We start from the raw sequence: 21,499 nt of genomic DNA on the forward strand, positions 1-21,499 counted from the left end.
CTTTGTTCCACAATATTCATATTCTTATGAGCTGAAAATTTCACTTGCCTATTTTATGTATTTATAAAGCCCTCAGAAATGTAGCTTGGGCGAGTAAGACTCCTGAAAAAGGAACATTCCCACACGATATTTTGGTAAAAATATTCTATGCACATGAGTAAAACAATCTTTTCCTCGTTTGGGAATTTCCTAATCACACTAGTTGAGAAAAGAAACCATCTTAATTAATTAAAAGTTATTACCAATGTTAAGACAACTGAGCACCACCTAGTGTTCAATTTCTGCAACTACCGACCTTAATTTAAAATATTAAAAACCAGTTTCTAAAAACATTTTGGAAATGCCTTTCCTCCCCCAGTAAGTTGATGACTGCAAAATAAATCCTAAGAACGTACATGTTATCAAAACTAGTATAAAAATAGCCACATACATACTTTTAAATATGAAAAGCAAACCTATCACTTTTGCCTTTAAATAGATTTCTGCCTGGTGTGGTAAATACATTTAATCTCAGCACCCAGGAGGCTGAGAAAGGAGGATCATAGTGAGTATGGGTTCACTAGGACTATAGTGAATCCCAAGCTAGCCTCAGATACAAAGTTGGATTCTGTCTCAAAATATAACACAATAAAACATAAAACAGATTTCTGCCTCCATTTGTATCAAAATTTCTGGGCAACTGGAATATACACAAAGACTGTACTTTGTACAGTCAACAGCTATGCAAAAGGGAGGGCTTAATCATAATTTATGCATACAAGGCAAATTGTTTATTCAAAACATCCATTTACTTACTGGAAGGGGTCAAAGTAGGAAAGGCAGTAATGTATATTTTTTCTTACATGATCTTTTTTGAGTTCAATTACATCAAATGATCAAAGTGGGCTTAACATATCACTTAAGATATTTTCAGCTTTGAAAAAAGCGACCTTAGTATTGAATTGAGTCTGTCTCAACAAATTACAATCAATCAGGGAAAACTTTTCCTTGAAGTCTATGACCAGATTCCAAACTTGCAGGGCAATCTTCAGAAGGACTGGAATGTAAAATGTTGAGTTCATTTCAGATCTGAAAGAGAAAAGGACATTAAGTCAAAGGGAAAAAGCAATTCTAAAAGGATCCTTTACATGTACTACTTTGGGTGCTGTGTGTGTTAGGTGGCTTGGAGTACGAGGACCTCAGGTGTTGGCCCTCACTTTTAGCATTGTTCACTGTTCTGTATGTCAGGCTAGCTGGCCTAAGAGCTTCCAAAAATTCCTCTGCCTCCTCCTCCAATCTTGCCATAAAAACCCTAGGTTTAGAGAAGGTACTATAGCCAGCAGTATGTGGACTCTATAACAGATTCTTGAGGGCCTGGCAAGCACTTTACCCTGAGCCAATCCAGGAGAAAAGTACTCTTAAATTCTAATACTCTGTGTGCAAGGGAAATGTTCTCACAGGCCATATAGGAAATCCACCCAGTCAAGAGAAAATTCCCCAAATAAGCTTTTCTGTATTGCAGCTCACTTTGAGAAATTCTGATTTTCATAATATTTTACGTGATACATGCTATTTTTCTAAAGAATATGTATATTAGTCAGGTGAGGTGGTACAGTTTTAATCCCAGCGCTTGGGAGGCTGAGGCAGGTAGGCAGGTAGGTAGTTAGGTAGTATAGAGTTCGAGGTCAGTATATTTGTGTGTGCAGGTACCTACCAAGGCCAGAAGATGGTACTGGATTCCCTAGAGCTGGAGTTATAGGCAGTGTGAGAATCAAACTGAGGACCTCTGTAACAGTAGTAAGTGCTCTTAACCATCCACCCAGCCATCTCTCTAGTCTACGGGACTATTCTTTATTGTCCTTCCTTCCTTTTAGTTTTTTTTTTTTGGGGGGGGAGGAACCTCACTCTATATGGCTGGCTGACCTTGAACTCAAAGAGATTCGCCCACCTCTGCCTCCTGAGTACTGTGTCACCATGTCTGGCCCCCGAGAACATTCATTTTTCTTTTTTTAGAGACAGGGTTTCTTTGTATAGCCCTGGCTATACTGGAACTCACTTTGTAGACCAGACTGGCCTTGAACTAACAGAGAACGAGAATATTCTTAATGAGGTTTGCTGTCTCCTTCCCTCTGCATTGCGTATTTGATAATTTATTTTACATTTTTACTTCTTTAAATAAAAAAGACTAAGTTTTCTTTATTTGTGTGTATGGGTGTACCTGTGTGTGCACTTATGTATGTGGGTGCCAGTGGAGGCCAGAAGTCGTCAAGTTCCCTGGAGCAGGAGTTGCAGGCAGTTGTGAGCTGCCTCCTCATGTGTGTGCTGGGAACCAAAGCAGGGTCCTCTGCATGAGCAACAAGCATCCTTTACCAATGAGCCATTTCTCTAGCCCAGATTTGAGATTTTATACTTTTGGAGTAGCAACAGACATGAAGGAACATGATCTCTTTTGAGAACTAGGTAGGTATGTCTTCAAACCTTTTCTTTCAAGTTGATTACAGGAGTACAGATAGAACACTTATCAACACTTAGAAAACAGCCAGAGAAATGTCCCCCAAGAGAAAGAGCAGAGTTCTCAGGTGATACAACAAACTCTTATTTAAAACAAACAAACAAACAAACAACAACCACTACCATGCCGGGCGGTCGTGGCGCATGCCTTTAATCCCAGCACTCGGGAAGCAGAGACAGTCGGATCTCTCTGAGTTCGAGGCCAGCCTGGTCTACAAGAGCTAGTTCCAGGACAGGAACCAAAAGCTTTGGAGAAACCCTGTCTCGAAAATCAAAAACAAAACAAAACAAAAAACCACCATCACCCCCCAAAAATGGCCTGAGGTTCTCTGGAACCCACATGAACTTACCTCTACATGCATCCCCTAGCATGAGTGTACATGTCCATCATTCATTCATACATACAAAATAAATGTTTCAGAATAATGTTCATAACAATGGAAATTCTGGGGCGGAGATGGCTCATTGGGTATCTACTGCTATTGCAGTCTTGTTACTGGCACCTACATTGGGTGCATCACAACTGTCTTTAATCCCAGCTCCTGATGCCCTCTTTTGGTCTCCATGGGCACCCAAACCACCAAAACTACACTTAAGAAAAAAAAATTAAAAAGGGAAACATAAATTCGGCATCACCTGTGGCTTCCTATTTTTCCCTTTCCTCCTCTCTTTCTGAATTACTAGAGAATCACACAGTAATTATATGCTACATCATAAAAGTGTGTGTGTTGGGGGTAATTAGAGAAATGCTTTTGGCTAGGCTCAAGAAAACTACATTAAAAATGCTCAAGAGTGGTGGTGGTGTCGCACACCTTTAATCCCAGCACTCCTTCGGAGGCAGAGGCAGGTGGATCTCTGTGAGTTCCAGGACAGCTGGGGCTGTTAAACAGAAAAACCCTGTGTTGGAAAAGAAAAAGTTAAAAAAATCACTTTCTATTGTTAAAATGTTATTTCCTTTTTGTGCATATCACACGTGTGCCTAATGGCCTCAGAGGCAAGAAGAAGGCATGTAAGTCCCCTGAACTGGAGTCAGAGATGGTTATGAGTTATTATGTTTTTTTTTTTTTTGGTTTTTCGAGACAGGGTTTCTCTGTAGCTTTGGAGCCTGTCCTGGAACTAGCTCTTGTAGACCAGGCTGGTCTCGAACTCACAGAGATCCGCCTGCCTCTGCCTCCCGAGTGCTGGGATTAAAGGTGTGCGCCACCACCGCTGAGTGCTGGGATTAAAGGCGTGCGCCACCACCGCCCGGCTATTATGTGTTTTTAAAGATGTATTGAGTAGGGCTGGAGAAATGGCTCAGTGGTTAAGAACACTGACTGCTCTTCCAGAGGACCAGGGTTCAATTCCACATGGCAACTCACAGCTGACTGTAACTCCAGTTCCAGGGGACCTGATGTTGTCACACAGACATACAAGCAAGCAAAACACCAATGTACATAAAATAAAAATTGTATGTACTCTGGGTGTGGTGCAAAGTATTGCTATGTAGATCCGGCTGGCCTGGTATGTGCTGGTATTACAATCAAGGCTGACCTCAAACTTGCAGCAGTCACCTGGCTTCAGCCTCCCAATTATCAGGATTACAGGTATATCTTACCACACTTGCTAACAGTTTGACCTCTAAATACTTCTTGTGATTTTAACACACAGCTAAGTCTCAAAATATACTTTTTATTTTTATATATCACCAGGGATAAATAGTGGCTCTCATTGTGACATTTTATACATGTACATTTTGCCTCTATTCAATATTCACCCACTATCCTTTTATCTCTTCACCTTGATCTTCCTATTTCTGAACAGTGCCTTTACTTTCATGTTCCTCTCACCCCTAAATAGACTCTCTCACTCAAATGTTCTATATTCCCAGTATTATAGGAATCTAAGGGAAAGGGACAGTATCTATGTATGTAACTCATGAACAGAAACCAGAAAAAGCAGGCTGTATCTACTTACATCATCGATGTCTTCATCATCATCCCCAATGTCATCAAACTGAATTTCATCATCATCTCCAGGACCAAATGTATCAGTTTCATTGATTTTAGCTAACAAAAACACACAAGAAAAATACTGATAATATAATCAAAATGTTGACTTCCAACTTTCTACTAATTTGGCTATACAGAATTTCTTTTGTACACAAGGGCTATTTAGCAAGTCAAGTTCTAATTCTCTGAAGCAATTATACCCTCTAGGTATGCTTCAGAAATTTGTGCATATACTAACAACTTTATTTCCTATCTCAAAAAAAGAAAGAAAGAAAAAGTGAGTTATTCTAGGAGGGAGAAAAGTTGGAGGAGTCATTTGCTGGACTTGGGATTAGTGATTGTTTCAAGTGTCCAGAAAAAATGAACCATACAGAATCAATCAATCAATCAATCAATTAATCAATCAAACACTAATAAGAAAAGAACTTATTTCCACTATAGGGTAAAAGGGACAACTGGAGCAGGAAACCAACCAGTCCCTGAGCACCCTGAACTCAGAGCCAGTAAAAGAAACATCTTTATCCCTAAACCCAGGACCAAACAAACATGCCCCGACTCTGAAACCAGTGTCAAAGAAACACACTTTGTCCCTAGAATCAGAGTCAGTGAAAGAAATACGCCCTGGTCCTAAGATGAGAGTCACAAGGCTAAAAAAGACCAGTGAAAGAAATAGTATGGCCTCGAGATCAGAACCATCTCTGCCCCTAACTAACTAACCAATCCCTGAAAAGGGAGAACTAATCAGTTCCTCTTCTCCCTGGAAAACTCCACCCCTAAGAAGCCCTATGTAAACCTTTCTACTTGTTCTTTCTACCTGCTGCAGAAACAGCCACTCTCTTGAACTCCTTCCCAAATAAATCTCTTTCTCAAAAGTCTTGGTTAAAGATCTTCACTTGCAGGCACAGAATAGAAGAACCTGGCTGGGACACTTCTTAGGGGATTGAGCTGAGAAACCTTGCTGGGATGCTCCCTAAGGTGGGGGATGGGGGCTGAGCAAGGCTGAGCAGAGAAAGAAAGAACTTTTCGAAGAGCGGGAGAAGAGTGGTGCATTTCTGCAGGGGCTGCCTTTTAGCGGTGTCAGCAAAAGAAGTAACATCTTGGGACAAGCTGATAGCTCGGCTAGGACATTCCTTTAACAGAGGCTCAGCTGTAGCAGCTCTCCAGAAGAGCAGGATTGCTATGTCCTGCAGAGAGACTATCCCCCAACACAACACAGCTTCAGGTAGCCTGCTTCCCAATAAAGTAAGGATACTTTCCCTCTAGGGCTGAGTTGTCCTATTGCGGCTGTAAGTATAGCCTGGCTTCCTGATAAGCCAGGATATCTTTGGAGCTCCAGAGATGTAACACATCCCCTACACCCACCAATCATTAATTAGGAAGAAACATTTGGGCAAATCATACTTTTCCCTAAGGAATGAAAAGAAATAAGACATGCTACTCCACCACCAAATATCTCTTTTCCCTCTGATAAGGTTACAGAAGGCTTGTATTTTGAGGGGGAAACAATCCATACTACTTAATCACTGACTTTGTATTTACACATATAAAGGACAGACTCTTGAAGAGATCTTTTTCAGTAGTGCTTGTCATTCGATCTAGGTCTTGTACATGCGAAGGTGGCCTCTACCGAACTGCACTGCCAACTTTTCTTGAAGAGATTTTAAAATACCATAAGAAATAATTCCTTTGGCTGACAATGTAATTTCTCATTAAACACTCTTATCAAGAACAGAATTTTAATAACCTTTCTATGGTATCTAGTATGAAGTATAAGCAGGTATATTTAACTCTACTAATGCAAACACAAAAACAAATAGGAGGAACAAAATTTCATTGCCTAAACACTAGCATGTGACAAGTTAATAAAGACTCAGCCATTCATTACCATGCTCTGGAAGCTCGCCATATGCCTTGAGACTTCTAGCTTCATCTGCGTTGTATTTTAAAATGACATCGGCTTTGTTATCCTTAAAAAAACAAGTAATTTTTGATTAACACACTATTATTTGTTATGTCATACATTACTTTCAAATTGAATTAAAAAGATCAAATCTTAATGTTTTGCTATAAAATCCTCCTCACCTTCCTTAGGTTAAACTCCAAAAGAAATTTTAGGAACACAACTGAGCAATGATTAAAAATTCAGAAAGATATAGCTCACATCTATAACAGCAGAATGACATTTTTATATTATTTATAATTATCCTTTAATCAGAAGCACAAATGCCCCCCTGAAACTACAATTTACAGAGTGATCAAACAGATTTACAGATGCAAGCCAAAGAGTGAGACTTGGTATCATAGCCTAAGGAATTTTAAAAATGTATATGTGTATATACACGCATGTATGTGTGGGTACCTGTGGAAGCTAGAAGGGGGCATCAGATCCCCTGGAACTGGAGTTACAGGTGGATGGGAGCCACCTGATGTGAGTGCTGGGAACCAAACTCTGGTCCATTGTAAGAGCAGCAAGCATTCTTAACTGCTGAGCCATCTTTCCAGCCCTGATATAAGGAAATAAATATGCCTTTTCATATATGTTAAGGCCAACTGTAATGATTATTAATCTTGTCAATTTGACAAGATCTAGAATCACAACAAAAATAAATCTTTAGGTCTTTCTGTGAGTGGAGTTTCTAGATTAAGTTTATTAAGGTAGGAAGGTTCACCCTAAATGTAGGCAGTGCCATTCCATGGGATGGGGTCCTGGACTGAATAAAAAACAGAAAGATAAGAATACTAGCATTCGTTCACCTTCCTCTGCTTCCTGACTACAGATGCAGTGAGACCAACTGTCCCAGCTCCAGCTGTCATTTCCCCACTATGATGGAATACACCCTTAAACCGTGAACCAAACGAATTCTTACTTACACTGCTTTTTTTTTTTTTTGGTTTTTCGAGACAGGGTTTCTCTGTGGCTTTGGAGCCTGTCCTGGAACTAGCTCTGTAGACCAGGCTGGTCTCGAACTCACAGAGATCCGCCTGCCTCTGCCTCCCGAGTGCTGGGATTACTTACACTGCTTTTTTTAAGGTAACTTTGCATAGTAAGTAAACTAATACTTGGTATTAATCAGACTTTTTTTTTTGAAAATAAATGGATCAGAGGGCAACTCTGTGGAATCTTTCCTTTCCTTCCATCTTGGTGTGGGTTCCGGGGGCCTAAACTCAGGTCATCAGGCTTATCTAGTTGTCTCACTGGCACCCAATTTGTCTTCGTAAATTTTTTTTTTAAAAAAAATCTTATTTCGTCTGTGCTGCACTAGCAAGACATTATGTCTCAAAATGTTTACATTTCCCTATTTGAGAAGAATTCCACTCTTTCTAAAGGTGAAGAATGGGTTGCTTCAATTTTAAGGGCACTGTCATCTAAACTAGCACTTTAAAAATTTTAAAAAGTGTACAGAAAGAGGGATGTGGATAGCAAGAACTTGAAATTTTTTTTCTTAAATTTCCTTTTCAGATTCATTTTTGAGTATGAATATTTTGCCTGTATTATGTATGTCCATCACATGTGTGCTTGGTGCTCACAGATCAGGAGCCATCAGATCCCTTGGAACTATTGATGGTGTTAGTGTTGAAAACGGAAACCAGATTCTCTGCAAGGGTAAGTGCTCCTAATGGCCAAGCCATCTCTTCAACCCTAGAAGACAGTAATGCCACAATCTCTCTGGACCACCCTCAAAGTGACAGAAGACAGAGAAAGGATCATAGGAGATTATAGTCAGTATTAAGCCTCTCTAAATTTTAGTGTCCCTTCAAACAAGGAATTAAAGCCTTTCTTCTTCTAGGGTTACTGTTAAAATCTAAAAAGAATGAATGGTTTATGAGTTTGGAGCAGCTTTTCTCAACCAAAGCACTAATGATAATTCTGAGTCAGATCATCTTTGCTGTGGGATGTGGTTCATTAGAGGGTGTCCCACATCCCCAGTACTCTACCTACCTACCACTTACTAAGAACCTCACTCAAGTTATGGTAACCAGAAGAGTCTCCACACACCGCCTAGGACCCTCCGAAGGGTCAAATCACCCACAGAGAACCCTACGGTTTGAAACAAAGATGTCAATGCTTTAATCTGAAACACAAAAGTAAAAAACTCACAAAAACTAAGTATGATAAAAGCCACAATAATAGGAATTTAATAAAAGGGTGCACACTTGTAATACCAACAAGGGGGGGTGTACAAGAGGGTCAGGAACTCAAGGTGACCCTCAGAAACCCAATCTCAGCACACAAAGAACAAGCGACAGACTAGCTGCCTCAGGTCCCTGCTGCTATGACCACCATAAATTGACTGTCCCCTCAAACTGAACCAAAATAAACCCTTCCCTCTTTTTGCTTTTGTCAGTGATTAGAAAAAAAAATACCAGGCTATATTCCATTGTGGGATGCAACAGGATTCATTCAGCAGTAAGACCCTACAATAATGGTTTCTAGATTTTTAAAGATCTGTACAGGAAGAGAAAAAAAATAAAAAAAGGAACAAAATGACCACATAGTAGTATCATCTATTCTAATTATTTTTATTTTATGTGCATTAGTGTTTTGCCACGGGTGCCAGATCCCCTGGACCTAGAATTAGTCAGTGCTCTTAACCATCAAGCCATCTCTCCAGTCCCACATGACTTATTTTAAAAGAGGAAAGTTCAAATAGTAAAGATAAGGAAACCATTTTGCACTATACAAGCTAAATGCTTGACTCCTTACACTGGCATTTGGGAACCACACTGCCAGGGACACCAAGCATAATGGCTACAATACAATGAATGGGCTCTTAGGAAATGGTTCATCAAGTTCAACAAAATATAAACAAATTTAAAAGTGATTTTTACCTGGTAATCTCGGAGGCCCACCAATATAATGTCTGAGGTATTTATCCAAACCTACAAAAGAAAAGTCACTGCATAATCTATTTTCAATAATAAAGCAGAATCAAGAAATTTCAGAGATGATTCACTTAGAAACAGATGAGTTCCAAAAGCACTTGGCTATCTACTATGAAAACAGAAAAATGCTGTACTTTTCTGTCTTTTACCCACCCAAATGTATATAGTTTTCATGATCATTTATTATCCTTGTGAAGGATTGATATCAACAAAATAAAATACACTCTCAACCTGAACCCCACTCTCACTCAGAGCCGGGACTTCCCAGAACCCAAAGGGCCACCTGCCAGGATTCTTTAGTTCTCCTTAAAACTGGAACAGTTCCCTCGTCCTTTCCCTCTTTCATAACACCAGAATGTTCCCCAAATTAGATCTGTTGACCATTTCCTAATGATTCAGATTCAGACCACATGTTTTGGGCAGGAATGCAACACAAGTGAGGCAAATGATTCTTTAAACAATGTAATCTGTAAAATGATCACTATGGTCTTCTACTGGACTTACACTAATATCCTCAGGTCCATAAAATCTGTAGAGGTAGGAGGCTGGACATGTAGCTCAGTGGTTGAAGTGTGGTTGTGCGTAACATGTTAAGGGGCTCTGGGGTGGCTCCCCGCAACACACAAACACACACCCCTACCTGTAAAGGCATTTCCTCTACTCTCCTCTACATTTTCACATTAGAACAAAACAACTGTTCTGTCCACACACTTACCTTTTTTCTCAATTTCCCTCTGATATGGCATAGTCTCTTCACACCATCGAAACACATTGCTTCTAATCGTCCATTTCCCAACATTTTGATTACCTGAGCATATTCTACGTGGATGGAGTAGGGGAGAAAAAAAGGAATGAAATATTATTCGCTTTTTTTGATGAAAGCACCTTTTATGTCCATTGAAAATTGACAAGAACATGTGACTGCATTGGTTAGGGATAAATATACATTGGGCAAATATAAAATAAATACAAGGGAGTTAAACACTTGGCTAGTTAATGGTTGAACCAGAAACAAGACTTTGTAATATAACAACCTGGGTCTGTTATTAGATGTTTTAATTATCTACTTGTTTTCAGTAAGGAGACAGACTGACTCCTGCCCTTGTGACCACGCACTACGTCTAGAGATCAAAGGTGCCATGTCCCAGTATGTACATTATACCTCATACAGTTCACATTCAGATCTTTACCTGTTTCATAGCCTTATTTCTTTGAATCCTTAGAACAATCTCATGGAATCCTCAGTCCAAGTACTTTAAATGTTAGTGATATCCTTACTGAATCAGTATAACAATAATTATTCTTAGAAAGCCAGAATTATCTTTTACTTGGGTAAAATACCAAATTATTATTATTATTATTTTGGTTTTTCAAGACAGGGTTTCTCTATGTAGCCTTGACTGTCCTGGAACTCTCTGCAGACCAGACTGGCCTCCAACTCAACTCAGAGACCAGCCTGCCTCTGCCTTCTGAGGGCTGGGATTAAGGGTATATACCACCATCACCCGGCTATTTTCTTTATCTTATGATTGGGCAGGGCTGGAGAGGTGGCTCAGAGGTTAAGAACACCGACTGTTCTTTCTTTCTTTCTTTTTTTTAAAAATATTTATTTATTTATTATGTATACAATATTCTGTCTGTGTGTATGTCTGTGTTTATGTCTGCAGACCAGAAGAGGGCACTAGACCTCATTACAGATGGTTGTGAGCCACCATGTGGTTGCCGGGAATTGAACTCAGGACCTTTGGAAGAGCAGGCAATGCTCTTAACCACTGAGCCATCTCTCGAGCCCCAAGACTGTTCTTTCGCAGGTCCTGAGTTCAGTTCCCAGCAACCACATGGTGGCTCACAACCATCTGTGATGAGATCTGGTGCCTTCTTCTGGCATGTGTATACATAATAAATAAATAAAAAACAAAGCTATGTATAACTTTAAATAATAATAAAGAAATACACACACAAAAAAGATTGTGCTGGGCGGTGGTGGTGCACGCCTTTAATCCCAGCACTCGGGAGGCAAAGGCAGGCAGATCTCTATGAGTTTGAGGCCAGTCTGGTCTACAAGAGCTAGTTCCAGGACAGGCTCCAAAGCTACAGAAAAACCCTGTCTAGAAAAACAACAAAAAAGATTGGGGTGGGGATATCACCATATAGCCTTGGTTAGCCTGAAACCTGCCTGTCTCTGCCTCCCAAGTGTTGTGATTAAAGGTATACATTACCCTGCCTAGCCTAAAATGCCAAATTCTTAACTAAAATCCTTTAAAAAGCCAACACCCAACTGTCTGTACAAATAAACTCAAAGGCAAGAAGCCAGAAGTCTAGTCTCTTAGTCAGAAAATGTTTGATCCCCAATACAGAAAAATAAACTAGAAAAATCTAACAAGAACCCAACTATCCAGCTCTTACCTTGCCCATCCTCTTTGAACACCAGCTCTCGCTTTTCAGATTCATTCTCATTCTTTCCTCTACGTCTGTTTTTACCTCCTTTTCCTAATGAGTTGTTAAAAGAAAAGGTTATCAATCATCTGCAAAACATCCTGCAAAGGACCAGTGATAAACATATACTGTTTAACAGACTTAGAAAACTATCTTTAGGGGCTGGAGAAATAGCTTAGTGGTTAACAACACTGACTGTTCTTCCAAAGGACCCAGGTTCAATTCCCAGTACCCACATGGCAGCTCACGACTATCTGTTATTTCAGTCCTAGGGGATCTGATACCTTCACACCAATGCATGTAAAATAAAGTTAAATTAAAAAAGTTTATGAAAAAAGAAAGAAAACCATCTTTAAAATTCAATTAAATTTAAAACTCCGCCTAATCTGGTCAATCATGTTAAACTTACCATATTCAGGTTTATGTTTCCGTGTTACCCTCACCACCCCTCATAGAGTTTTCCCTGGGGACTTTATATCTTAAGTAACATCCTCATCTTTTTTCCTTTTATTAAAAATGTTTTTTCAGTTGGGTGGCAGTGCTGTACGTCTTTAATCCCAGCACTCGGGAGGCAGAGGCAGGCGGATCTCTGTGAGTTCGAGACCAGCCTGGTCTACTAGAGCTAGTTCTAGGACAGGCTCCAAAGCTACACAGAGAAACCCTGTCTTGAACCCCCCCCCAGTTTTTCTTAATATATTCTGATTCCCTCCAATACCTCACTTCCCCCACTTCCCCTCCCATGCAGATCCACCCCCTTCTCTCATGAGAAAATGAATAGACATCTAAGGAATAATACAACACAATAAGATAAATGAAAACAAATTGATACATGACAAAACCAAACATGAGTCCCAAAAAAACTCACACCCAGAAGCCATAATATATAAGCAAAAGAACAGTTAAGGTAAAAAAAAGTTCCAACAGGACATGTGATCAAAGAACTTCCAAAGATGTTGCTGGGTTCCTTTTGTGCTGGCCACCTACTGCTGGGCGTGGGACCAGCCCCTATGAGTCGGTAGATGACCAATGACCATTCTTAACTATTTAAGAATGCCATCTGTTTACTTGTCACAATCACCTTGAATATTAACATTTATTCCCAGTTTATCAGTAAGTTTACTAAAGGTCAGATATTAAATAACTCACTCAAGATTTTAGTCAATGAGCTCAGGACCCCAGATCCAACCCTAACCCTCTCTGTCCTAGTAAAGTCCTCATATTTGGGCTCCTTTCTGGAGACTTCTGTCACCACACTCTTAACTACATGGGCCTCAGCTTTCTTTTTTTTTTTTGAGACAGGGTTTCACACTATAGCTCAGACTAGCTTTGAAACTTCGGCAGTCCTTCTGTCTCAGCCCCCTGAATGCTGGTATTATGAGTGTGAGCCACCATCCTGAGCCCTGACAAATTTTACAAAAACACCTCGCCTTTCTCATACCTGACCCCTCCTATGAAAAGAAGAGCTGGTAAAAAGATGAGAGGAGGCAGAAACATGAAGCTATGGCTACTGGAATGGAGCATACTTATCTCATGATGGTAGAAGACTAGTAACAGTTAAAGATTCTGAACCTCATCCTTTAAAATGTACCATACCTGAGACAGTCTGGTTTAAAAGCAAGGTCAACCGCCTCGAGAGCCTCCTTTAAAATGTGCTTTAATGTTTAAGGGTGTTTGGCGTTTATGTATGTCTGTCCATCACGGACATGTCCAGTGCCAAAACAGGTACTGGGAAATGGCATTGGATTCCCTACAAATGGAGTTACAGACAATTGTATGCTGCCATATAGGTGTTGGGAATTACTATTGAGCCATTCTCTAGGAAAGCATACAAATGGTGACACAATACAAAGGGATATTATACAGTAATAAAGAAATGTGGCAGTGGTGGCGTGCAGTTTTAATCCCAGCACTTGCTAGGCAGAGGCAAGCAGATTTCTGTAAGTTCGAGGCCAGCCTGGTCTACAGAATAAGTTCCAGGACAGCCAGAGTTACACAGTGAGACCCTGTCACAAACAAAAGAAAAAAAATAAAAACTGAAACAAGACCAAGCCTGAGTGTATAACAAAACAGCAATAAAGAGAAAAACCATCTTTTTAACTCCACTTTCTTTCCAAAAGACTATCTAGTTCTTAAGCTTAATAACAATTCTCAAATTCGTTCTTTAACAGAGGTGTTTCAGAGAAGGCCAGGGAGGATGGAGGATCTTTCTTAAAACATACTAAGATGTGATTTAGAATAGTTCTGTCTCCTTGGGACCAAAGGGGAACTTACTATTCACCTATGGGTGGAGTCACCAGAGGGAAATGACTAAGTCCAACAAATACTTATTGAGCATCTTTTAGGCTAAGTGCTATCGAGACAATGTCATTATGACTGACACCATTCCCGTCCTTTTAGGACTTACAACTAGTGTGGAAACCAAAAATCTAGTCACTAGAATTAAAGCGAGAATAAGACCTCACCTGCTGATGTGATCCAGTTGCCATCTCAGAATAAGGAAGTCTACAGACAGCAATTTGAAGACTTTGAACACATTATGCCTATAATTACACTTTTCTCAGGACAATCAGTAAAAATTCTTGCTACACAAAAAGACTGGCAACGTTGATTTTTGAAGCCCTGAAGCATGGCATGGACAGTGTGTTCAAGGTCAGCCTGGGCCACACAGCAAGACGATCTCAAATCAACTTGTCCACAAAACTGTGACCAAGTACTCAGAACATTGCTAGGTAATTAAGCAGACTCCCTGGAGTCAGCTATCAAGCAGAAAAGAGAACACTGGCAGGCGGGGGGCGAGGTGGCCCCAAGGATGAGTTATCAAAGACTTCGTTTTAATAAAATGCACGTGTGCACCTGTGTGTGTGTGTGGTGGGGTGCCCAGGTGGGCCAAAAGAGGTCACTGGATCCCCTAGAGCTGAAGTTACAAGCGCTCATGAGTTACCCTATGTGGGTGGGTATGGGATGCTAATTATGGTTCTCTTAACCAGGAAGATAACTCTTCTGCCCAAAGACTTCATTTTAATCTTATTATTTTTGGTTTTTCGAGACAGCGTTTCTTTGTATAAGTCCTGACTGTCCTGGAACTCAGAGATCCTACTGGCCTCAGAGTTGAAGTTATAGGAGTCAGGAGCTGCCTGCCCCGTGCGGGTGTGGGAACCCAATTTTGCTTCTCTTAATCAGGAAGATATCTCTTCTGCCCAAAGACGACTTCATTTTTATCTTATTTTTGGTCTTTAGAGACGGGGTTTCTTTGTGTAGTCCTGAGTCTGTCCTGGAACTCAGAGATCCTCCTGGCATGTCTCCTGAGTGCTGGGGAGTAAAGGTGTGAGCCACCACCAACTGGCCCAAGGGTCGGGTAATGGGTCCCTCTCCTGTGGGAAACACAAGTTTTTCCTCTATTTTTACTCGCACAATTATACAATGAACATCACAAGCCTGTAATTCCAGCTATTTGGTAAACTGAAGCAGAAGATTCCCAAGTTCAATGCTAGTCCCAGCTACTGAGTGAGTTCCGGTTTAGCCTGAGGGCAGAGCAGCAGCAGACTCCTGCTAAGGATAGATTCGGTTCTACAAAAAAACCCACTACCACAAAATAGATAAAACTGAGGCTGGTCTTAGGGATGCTGTACTTCTACTTAGATGAGCCTCTTCATTTTGGAGATACCAAATTAAAAGTGCCCTCATGACTGATAACTTGAGAACATGTTCCCAGAAGAGAAGGAACTTCAAAGGCTTTTATTTTTCCATTAAAACAAATCCATGATCTGTAGCAAAAGTGGAAAACTTGGCTAAATAGGATGAAGCGCTCTGGGGTGCCGGGGGGGGGGGAGGGTAGAGTTATGCCTCGTAAAGTTATGGAGTAAAGAGATAACTTTAAAAGTGCATCGGACGTACTGACCACTGGCTACTCGGGAGAAGCCTCAACAGTATCAAGTAAGTGTTCATAAAGAAGCCTATGCAGGAGGTGCCAGATGGGCACGAAAGCAAGAAGGGCATTACCCCTTTTCAAAGTTCAGAGTCGCTCCCAGGACTTAACTCCCCACGTGCCGGAAAGCCAAGAAGCCCGAGGCAGGTGTTCCCACGGGTCCCCTTGGCGGCGCGGTCAGTGTGGCGCGAACCAGGGGCAGAAGCCCACATTCTCACACAGGAGGCCCTACAAAAATGGCGTCGGCTCCACCCCAATGTGGCCAAACTGGGAACCAGGAGTAACTTCCTTGCGCCTCTGCCGAGCTCCAAGTAGGACGCAGAGAATGCTGCCGGAGGAGAGGCAAGGGAAGATGGCAGGAAGGTCATTGCGGCCTGAGCTGACCTCGAGGCTGCGAGCTGGCCCGGGGAAGCCAGCAGGGAGCAAAGCCGCGGTCCCGGCGTCGTTACCTTTATTCTTGGGCATGGCGGCAAAGACGGGCTGGCGGCGTGCGGGACCGTGCTCCGGGTGGTGTCGGCAACGGCGGTGATTCCGGGGGGCGACACTGAGAAACGCGCGGGATGAAGACGATGCGGGAGGCCGAGAAGCGTGCTCGGAAGAGGTTGGTCACCGGTGCTTCCGAAAGCCGCCTGCGCCCACGTTCGGCAGTGGCAAATGGCGTCCTGGCTACAGGCGGTGCTTTTCCCCGCCCTCCCCCTCCCCCGCCCGTGGGCCCGGCCTCCCGCCCTCCCTCTGCTCTACGGCGCAGGCATGGCCGAGAGGGCGCCTTCGGGTGGGAGCCCCGGGAGATGCCGGCCAGGGAGGGGTGCACTGCCACAGGAGGGCACGCGATGGGTGGAGCGAGGGAGGCCCTGGAGGCCGGAAGGGGCTGGCAGGGGCCCCCGCGTCACAGTGGGGGGAGTGGAGGCGGGAAATTGAGGTAGGGCGTGATGCTGCTGCCTTGGCCACCGTCTGCTGATTCCTAGCCAAGTTGAGTCCCAGCTTGACAGGCTGCTGACTCACTAACATAGTTAGCTGAGTTTTTATGTAGCCTTTTCACCGGCCCAGCCAGGCTGGAAAGTCTGAGGCGAAGGGGAGAAGGCCATCTGCCCTCCCTTTCTAAACTTTAATAGAATATTTGGATGGTACTTGGCGAAAAAAAAAAAATCTGTCCTCCCTAACTTACCGTAGCCAGGTCTGTTGCTTATTGCCAGCACTTAAGAGTGTCTGCACATAGGAGGTTGCTCAGCACACACAGGACAAAAAGAAGAGGTGGAAGAAAGTCGATATTAGGGACCAATCTCCCAAAATTCACGCTAAAGCTCTAACTCCAAATAGCTATGTATATGGTTGCACTTGGGAGTAAGGTCTTTAAAGAAGCGATTATATTGAAATGGGATACTTAGACAAAAACTAAGCACCATATACTGGCCTTGGTCCTTCTTGAGCATAGCAAGCACAGGTGCTGCAATGGGGCCCTTGCCTGTGCTAAATATTTCTTACCAGATGTCCACATGATTCACCTCTTCCTCAGTGATTTGATGATCAGATGGAGGAATCTTGCTAAAGGAATCAAAAAAAACCTGGCCCTTTCTCCTATGAGGATTTACATCAAGCACTTGACTTTATTATTATTATTATGGTTTTTTGAGATAGGGTTTCTCTTGGCTGTCCTGGAACTCTCTTTGTAGACCAGGCTGGCCTCCTGAGTGCTGGGATTAAAGGCATGTGCCACCACCGGCCGCCCAAGTACTCGACTTTGAAACAGCTATACAGTTAGAGTCTGGTTACTTGTGTACTAGGCCTAATTGCTAAGATGATGGAACTATCTAAGATCACAGAGTAAGTTTTGTTTAATCACATTTAACCTCACCTCTATAAATTCCAGAGCCCAATGTTAGAATCATTTGGACTTTCAGTCAGGAATGGTAGCAATGTTAGCACCAGAGAGATGGAGGAAGCCTGGGCTACACAGGTCTGTCTCAAAAAAAAAAAAGGTGCAAATTGCAAAAAACTACAAATGTCATTTTCCATTCTTTTAAGACCGGGTCTCATTGTATATGGAGAACAGAATGTCCTTAAACTCAGAGGCTCCTGCAGTCTCTGTGTGCTGGGATTAAAGGTGTGGACTGGCACATCCGGCTTCCCCTGTTTTGTTTAATAGAGGGTTTCTCTGTGTAACTGCCCTGGCTGTCATGGAACTGGTTTTGTAGACCAGGCTGGTCTCAAACTCATAGAGATCCATCTGCCTCTGCCTCTTCAGTGCTTGGATTATCCAATCAGGACCCTTGCCACTTTTAATTACACTCTGAGAAGTACATCTGTTGATGGGTCTCTCTCTCTCTCTCTCTCTCTCTCTCTATCTCTCTCTCTCTCAAAGCCTACAGCACCCGGTATTCCCAGGCGGTCTCCCATCCAAGTACTAACCAGGCTCAACTCTGCTTAACTTCCGAGATCAGACGAGATAGGACACATTTAGGGTAATATGGACGGAGATTGTTGATGAGTTTCTCAATCTCAATTCTATTCTTGTTTTTTAATTGGATAGTCCTTCACTGAGGGCAGGAGCTGTAGGATGTTTAACAATATTTCTGGTCTCCAATATCAACATCTTTGAATTCTTCCTCCACTCATGACAACCAAAACTATCTCCAGACACTGCCAAATGTCCACAGTAGAGAAGTATTGTGAGATGATTATACCTTATTCCTCTGTCATTTAGTCTCCTTTCCTATAGAGAGGATGTTAAGAAGCTAATGTTTACAGAAGGGTTATTTAAAATAATCCTACTTTTAGCCAGGTGTTGGTGGCACACACCTTTAATCGCAGCACTCAGGAGGCAGAAACAGGTGGATCTCTGTGAGTTCCAGGACAGCCTGGTCTACAAAGCGAGTTCCAGGACAGCCAGAACTGTTACACTGAGAAGCCCTGTCTCAAATAACCAAAAAAGGGCCTCCTTTTAAATTTCTACATATTATTACTGGAATGGGGATATTGTGGTGCTCAGAGGACAATTTTGTGGAGTTGGTTCTCTTTGCTTCACTGACACGGGCTTCCAGTACTGACCTTAGTTTACCAGGCTTTCCTGGTAGGTGATTTTACCTGCTGAGCCACCGTGCAGGTCTAAATAAGCCCGTTTTGAAGTGAAGCTATTTGTTCTGGGTAGCCACACAACTATCCCTCTGCTGTGACTTCCACAACAACAAAACAGAGACTGGATAATGGCTTGCTTCAAGATCTGAAATGTACTGTCTCTTGGTTGTGTTGTTTTGTATTCAGGGTCTCACTATGTAACCCAGGCTGACCTGGAACTATGTAGCCCAGCTTCCCTCCAAACTTGCAGCAATCCTCCTGCCTCAGCCTCATACATGCTAGAATTATAAGTGTGAACTACCAGGCCTAGCTACTACTTTTAGTCAGTTTTGAAGGCTCTAACTCTAAGATCAAAGTAGAGGCAAGTCTGGTTTCTTCTGAGGTCTCTATGGCCTATAGGTGGCTAGGAAAATGTTCCTTTATGCCTAGGTGCTAACTGCCTTCATAGGTTTTGTTTTTGAGATAGGGTCTCACTATGTAGCCCTGGCTAGTCTTTAACTCACATACTTACCTTCCTCTGTCTCTTCAGTGCTGAGATTAAAAGTCTGTATCACCATGCCCGATTTATTGTCATTTTCTGAGTTATACTCTCTGATCTTAGATAGTTCCATCATGTTTGTAAACTTTAGTTTTCTCATCACAGAAATCAATGCAGAATGTTAGGAGTTTAGCAATTAGGCTTACTACACAAGTAATAACTTGTACAACTGTACAGCTACATGTTTAAAAGTCAAGTAGTTGGGTGGTGGTGGCACACGCCTTTAATCCTAGTACTTAGGAGGCAGAGGTGGGTCTCTGTGAGTCAAGGCCAGCCTGGTCTACAAAGAGAGTTCCAGGACAGCCAAGAGAAATCCTGTCTCAAAAAACCATAATAATAATAATGACAATAATAATAATAATAATAATAAAGTCAAGTACTTGATGTAAATCCTCATAGGAGAAAGGGTCAGGTTTTTTTGATTCCTTTAGCAAGGTTCCTCCATCTGATCATCAGATCACTGAGGAAGAGGTGAATCATGTGGACATCTGGTCAGAAATATTTAGCACAGGCAAGGGCTCCATTGCAGCATCTGTGCTTGCTATGCTTAAGAAGGACCAAGGCCAGTATATGGTGCTTAGTATTTGTCAACTTGGCAGAAACTAGAGCTACCAATGAAGGGAGAATTTTAACTGAGACATTATTGCCATTAGATTGGCCTGTGGACATGTGTTTGTGGGGGCGTTTTGATTAACAATTGATGTGGGACCAGGCAGCTCACTGTGAGCTGTGCCACCTGGGCAGGTGATCTTGAGCTCATAAGAAAGCAGGCTGAGCAAGCCCTAGAGAACAAACCAGTAAGAAGCATTCATTCTTCCATGGTCTTGGCTGCAGCTCTTGCTCTGACTTTCCCACTATGGTGACTGTGATCAGGACTTTAAGCCAAATAAACTTTTCCCTCCTCAAGTTGCTTTTGGTCATGGAGTTTATTACAACAGATAGCAAACTAGAACAGATGGTATGACAAAGAATCAGAAATCCAGGGAAAAGGTTGGGAGAGAGTAGACCAAAATTAGAGATGTAAGGAGACCAGATCACTCAGTTGGTTTTAAACAGATCATTTTGGCTTGTGTGTTAAGAATGGCTGGCTGTATTGGACAAAGGTAGAAATAGAAATCAGGCATGCTATACTGCGATTGTCCAAGCAAGACAGCTGTGGTGGTTTCAAATAGGGCAGCTTCTTTGGGGATGATGACATATTCTAAAACTAGGCTATCATTATGGCCATGCAACTGTATACATGTGCTAAAAACACTGGATTGTAAATTTTAAATGGGTAAACTTTATGGTATATGAATTGTATCTCAACAAAAATATCTTAAAAAGAACTGAAAGCCGAATGTGGTAATACATGCCTGTAATTCCAGCACTTTAGATGCAACAGGCAGGACGATTGATGCAAGTTTGGGGACAGGATAGTTTACATTCTCATTTGCTGATCAACCAAAGCCACAGAGTAAAGTCCTGCTTCTACAATCCAAAACAAAACCAAACTAAAACACCTCTAACCCTTCCCAACAAGCATTTTTTATTTAAAAAATAAAAAGAAATGAGAGAATGGATTTCAGTAAGGAAAAATGAAGGACAAATACTATAAGGATTTAAGTATATTTAGAAAACAGAACTTGTCTGGCGGTGATGGCGCACGCCTTTAATCCCAGCACTCGGGAGGCAGAGGCAGGTGGATCTCTGTGAGTTTGAGGCCAGCCTGGTCTACAAGAGCTGGTTCCAGCCAGGAGGAGCCGCTCTAAAAAATTGGGCAAAGTTTCTCTTTTCCCTCTTGGACTCTGGAACCCACGAGGTGCAGACCTGGGAGCGGAGGACACAGCCAGGTGTCGCGGGGACGCGAAAACTCCCCGGAGCCTCCATCTCCATGCCCTGCGGCCTGGGAAAGTCAGCAGTGGCGGAAACCACAGCCCCGCGGCCCTGGAACCTCCCAGGCTTATGCTTTTGTCAGGTGTTACTCGTCATTTATTTTTGTTCCATGAAAAGTTCTTGGTGCTTTCTGAAGAATCAAAACAAAGAGCTCTGAATGGTGGAGAGAAGCAGTAGCATAGGATCCAGTATATTTCCTTCCTTAAGAAACTGGAAGAGGCTGACGTGGCGGATGCAGGATAGTCCAAGCATGAAGCAGTGAAGCCCACACTGAGAGCAGATTAAATT

General features: G+C 42.2%; 1 protein-coding gene and 1 pseudogene across 1 annotated transcript; both read right to left on the reverse strand.

Moving 5' to 3' along the window:
* Positions 1-1,062: 1,062 nt before the first annotated feature.
* LOC121441313 (eukaryotic translation initiation factor 1A, X-chromosomal) lies at positions 1,063-16,231 on the reverse strand. The gene is made up of 7 exons (XM_041642449.1): positions 16,176-16,231; positions 11,772-11,855; positions 10,081-10,184; positions 9,312-9,362; positions 6,367-6,448; positions 4,447-4,538; positions 1,063-1,068 (listed from the first exon to the last, which is right to left on the reverse strand). The coding sequence occupies exons 1-7, from the start codon at positions 16,189-16,191 to the stop codon at positions 1,063-1,065; spliced, it is 435 nt and encodes a 144-aa protein (XP_041498383.1). The 5' UTR covers positions 16,192-16,231.
* A 1,852-nt stretch (positions 16,232-18,083) lies between these two features.
* Positions 18,084-18,202, reverse strand: LOC121441370 (annotated as a pseudogene).
* Between the last annotated feature and the right edge of the window lie 3,297 nt (positions 18,203-21,499).

Source organism: Microtus oregoni, unplaced genomic scaffold (genome assembly GCF_018167655.1).
Source record: "Microtus oregoni isolate MIOR12 unplaced genomic scaffold, Mior012 000074F_ref0000038, whole genome shotgun sequence".
NCBI classification, from domain to species: Eukaryota; Metazoa; Chordata; class Mammalia; order Rodentia; family Cricetidae; genus Microtus; species Microtus oregoni.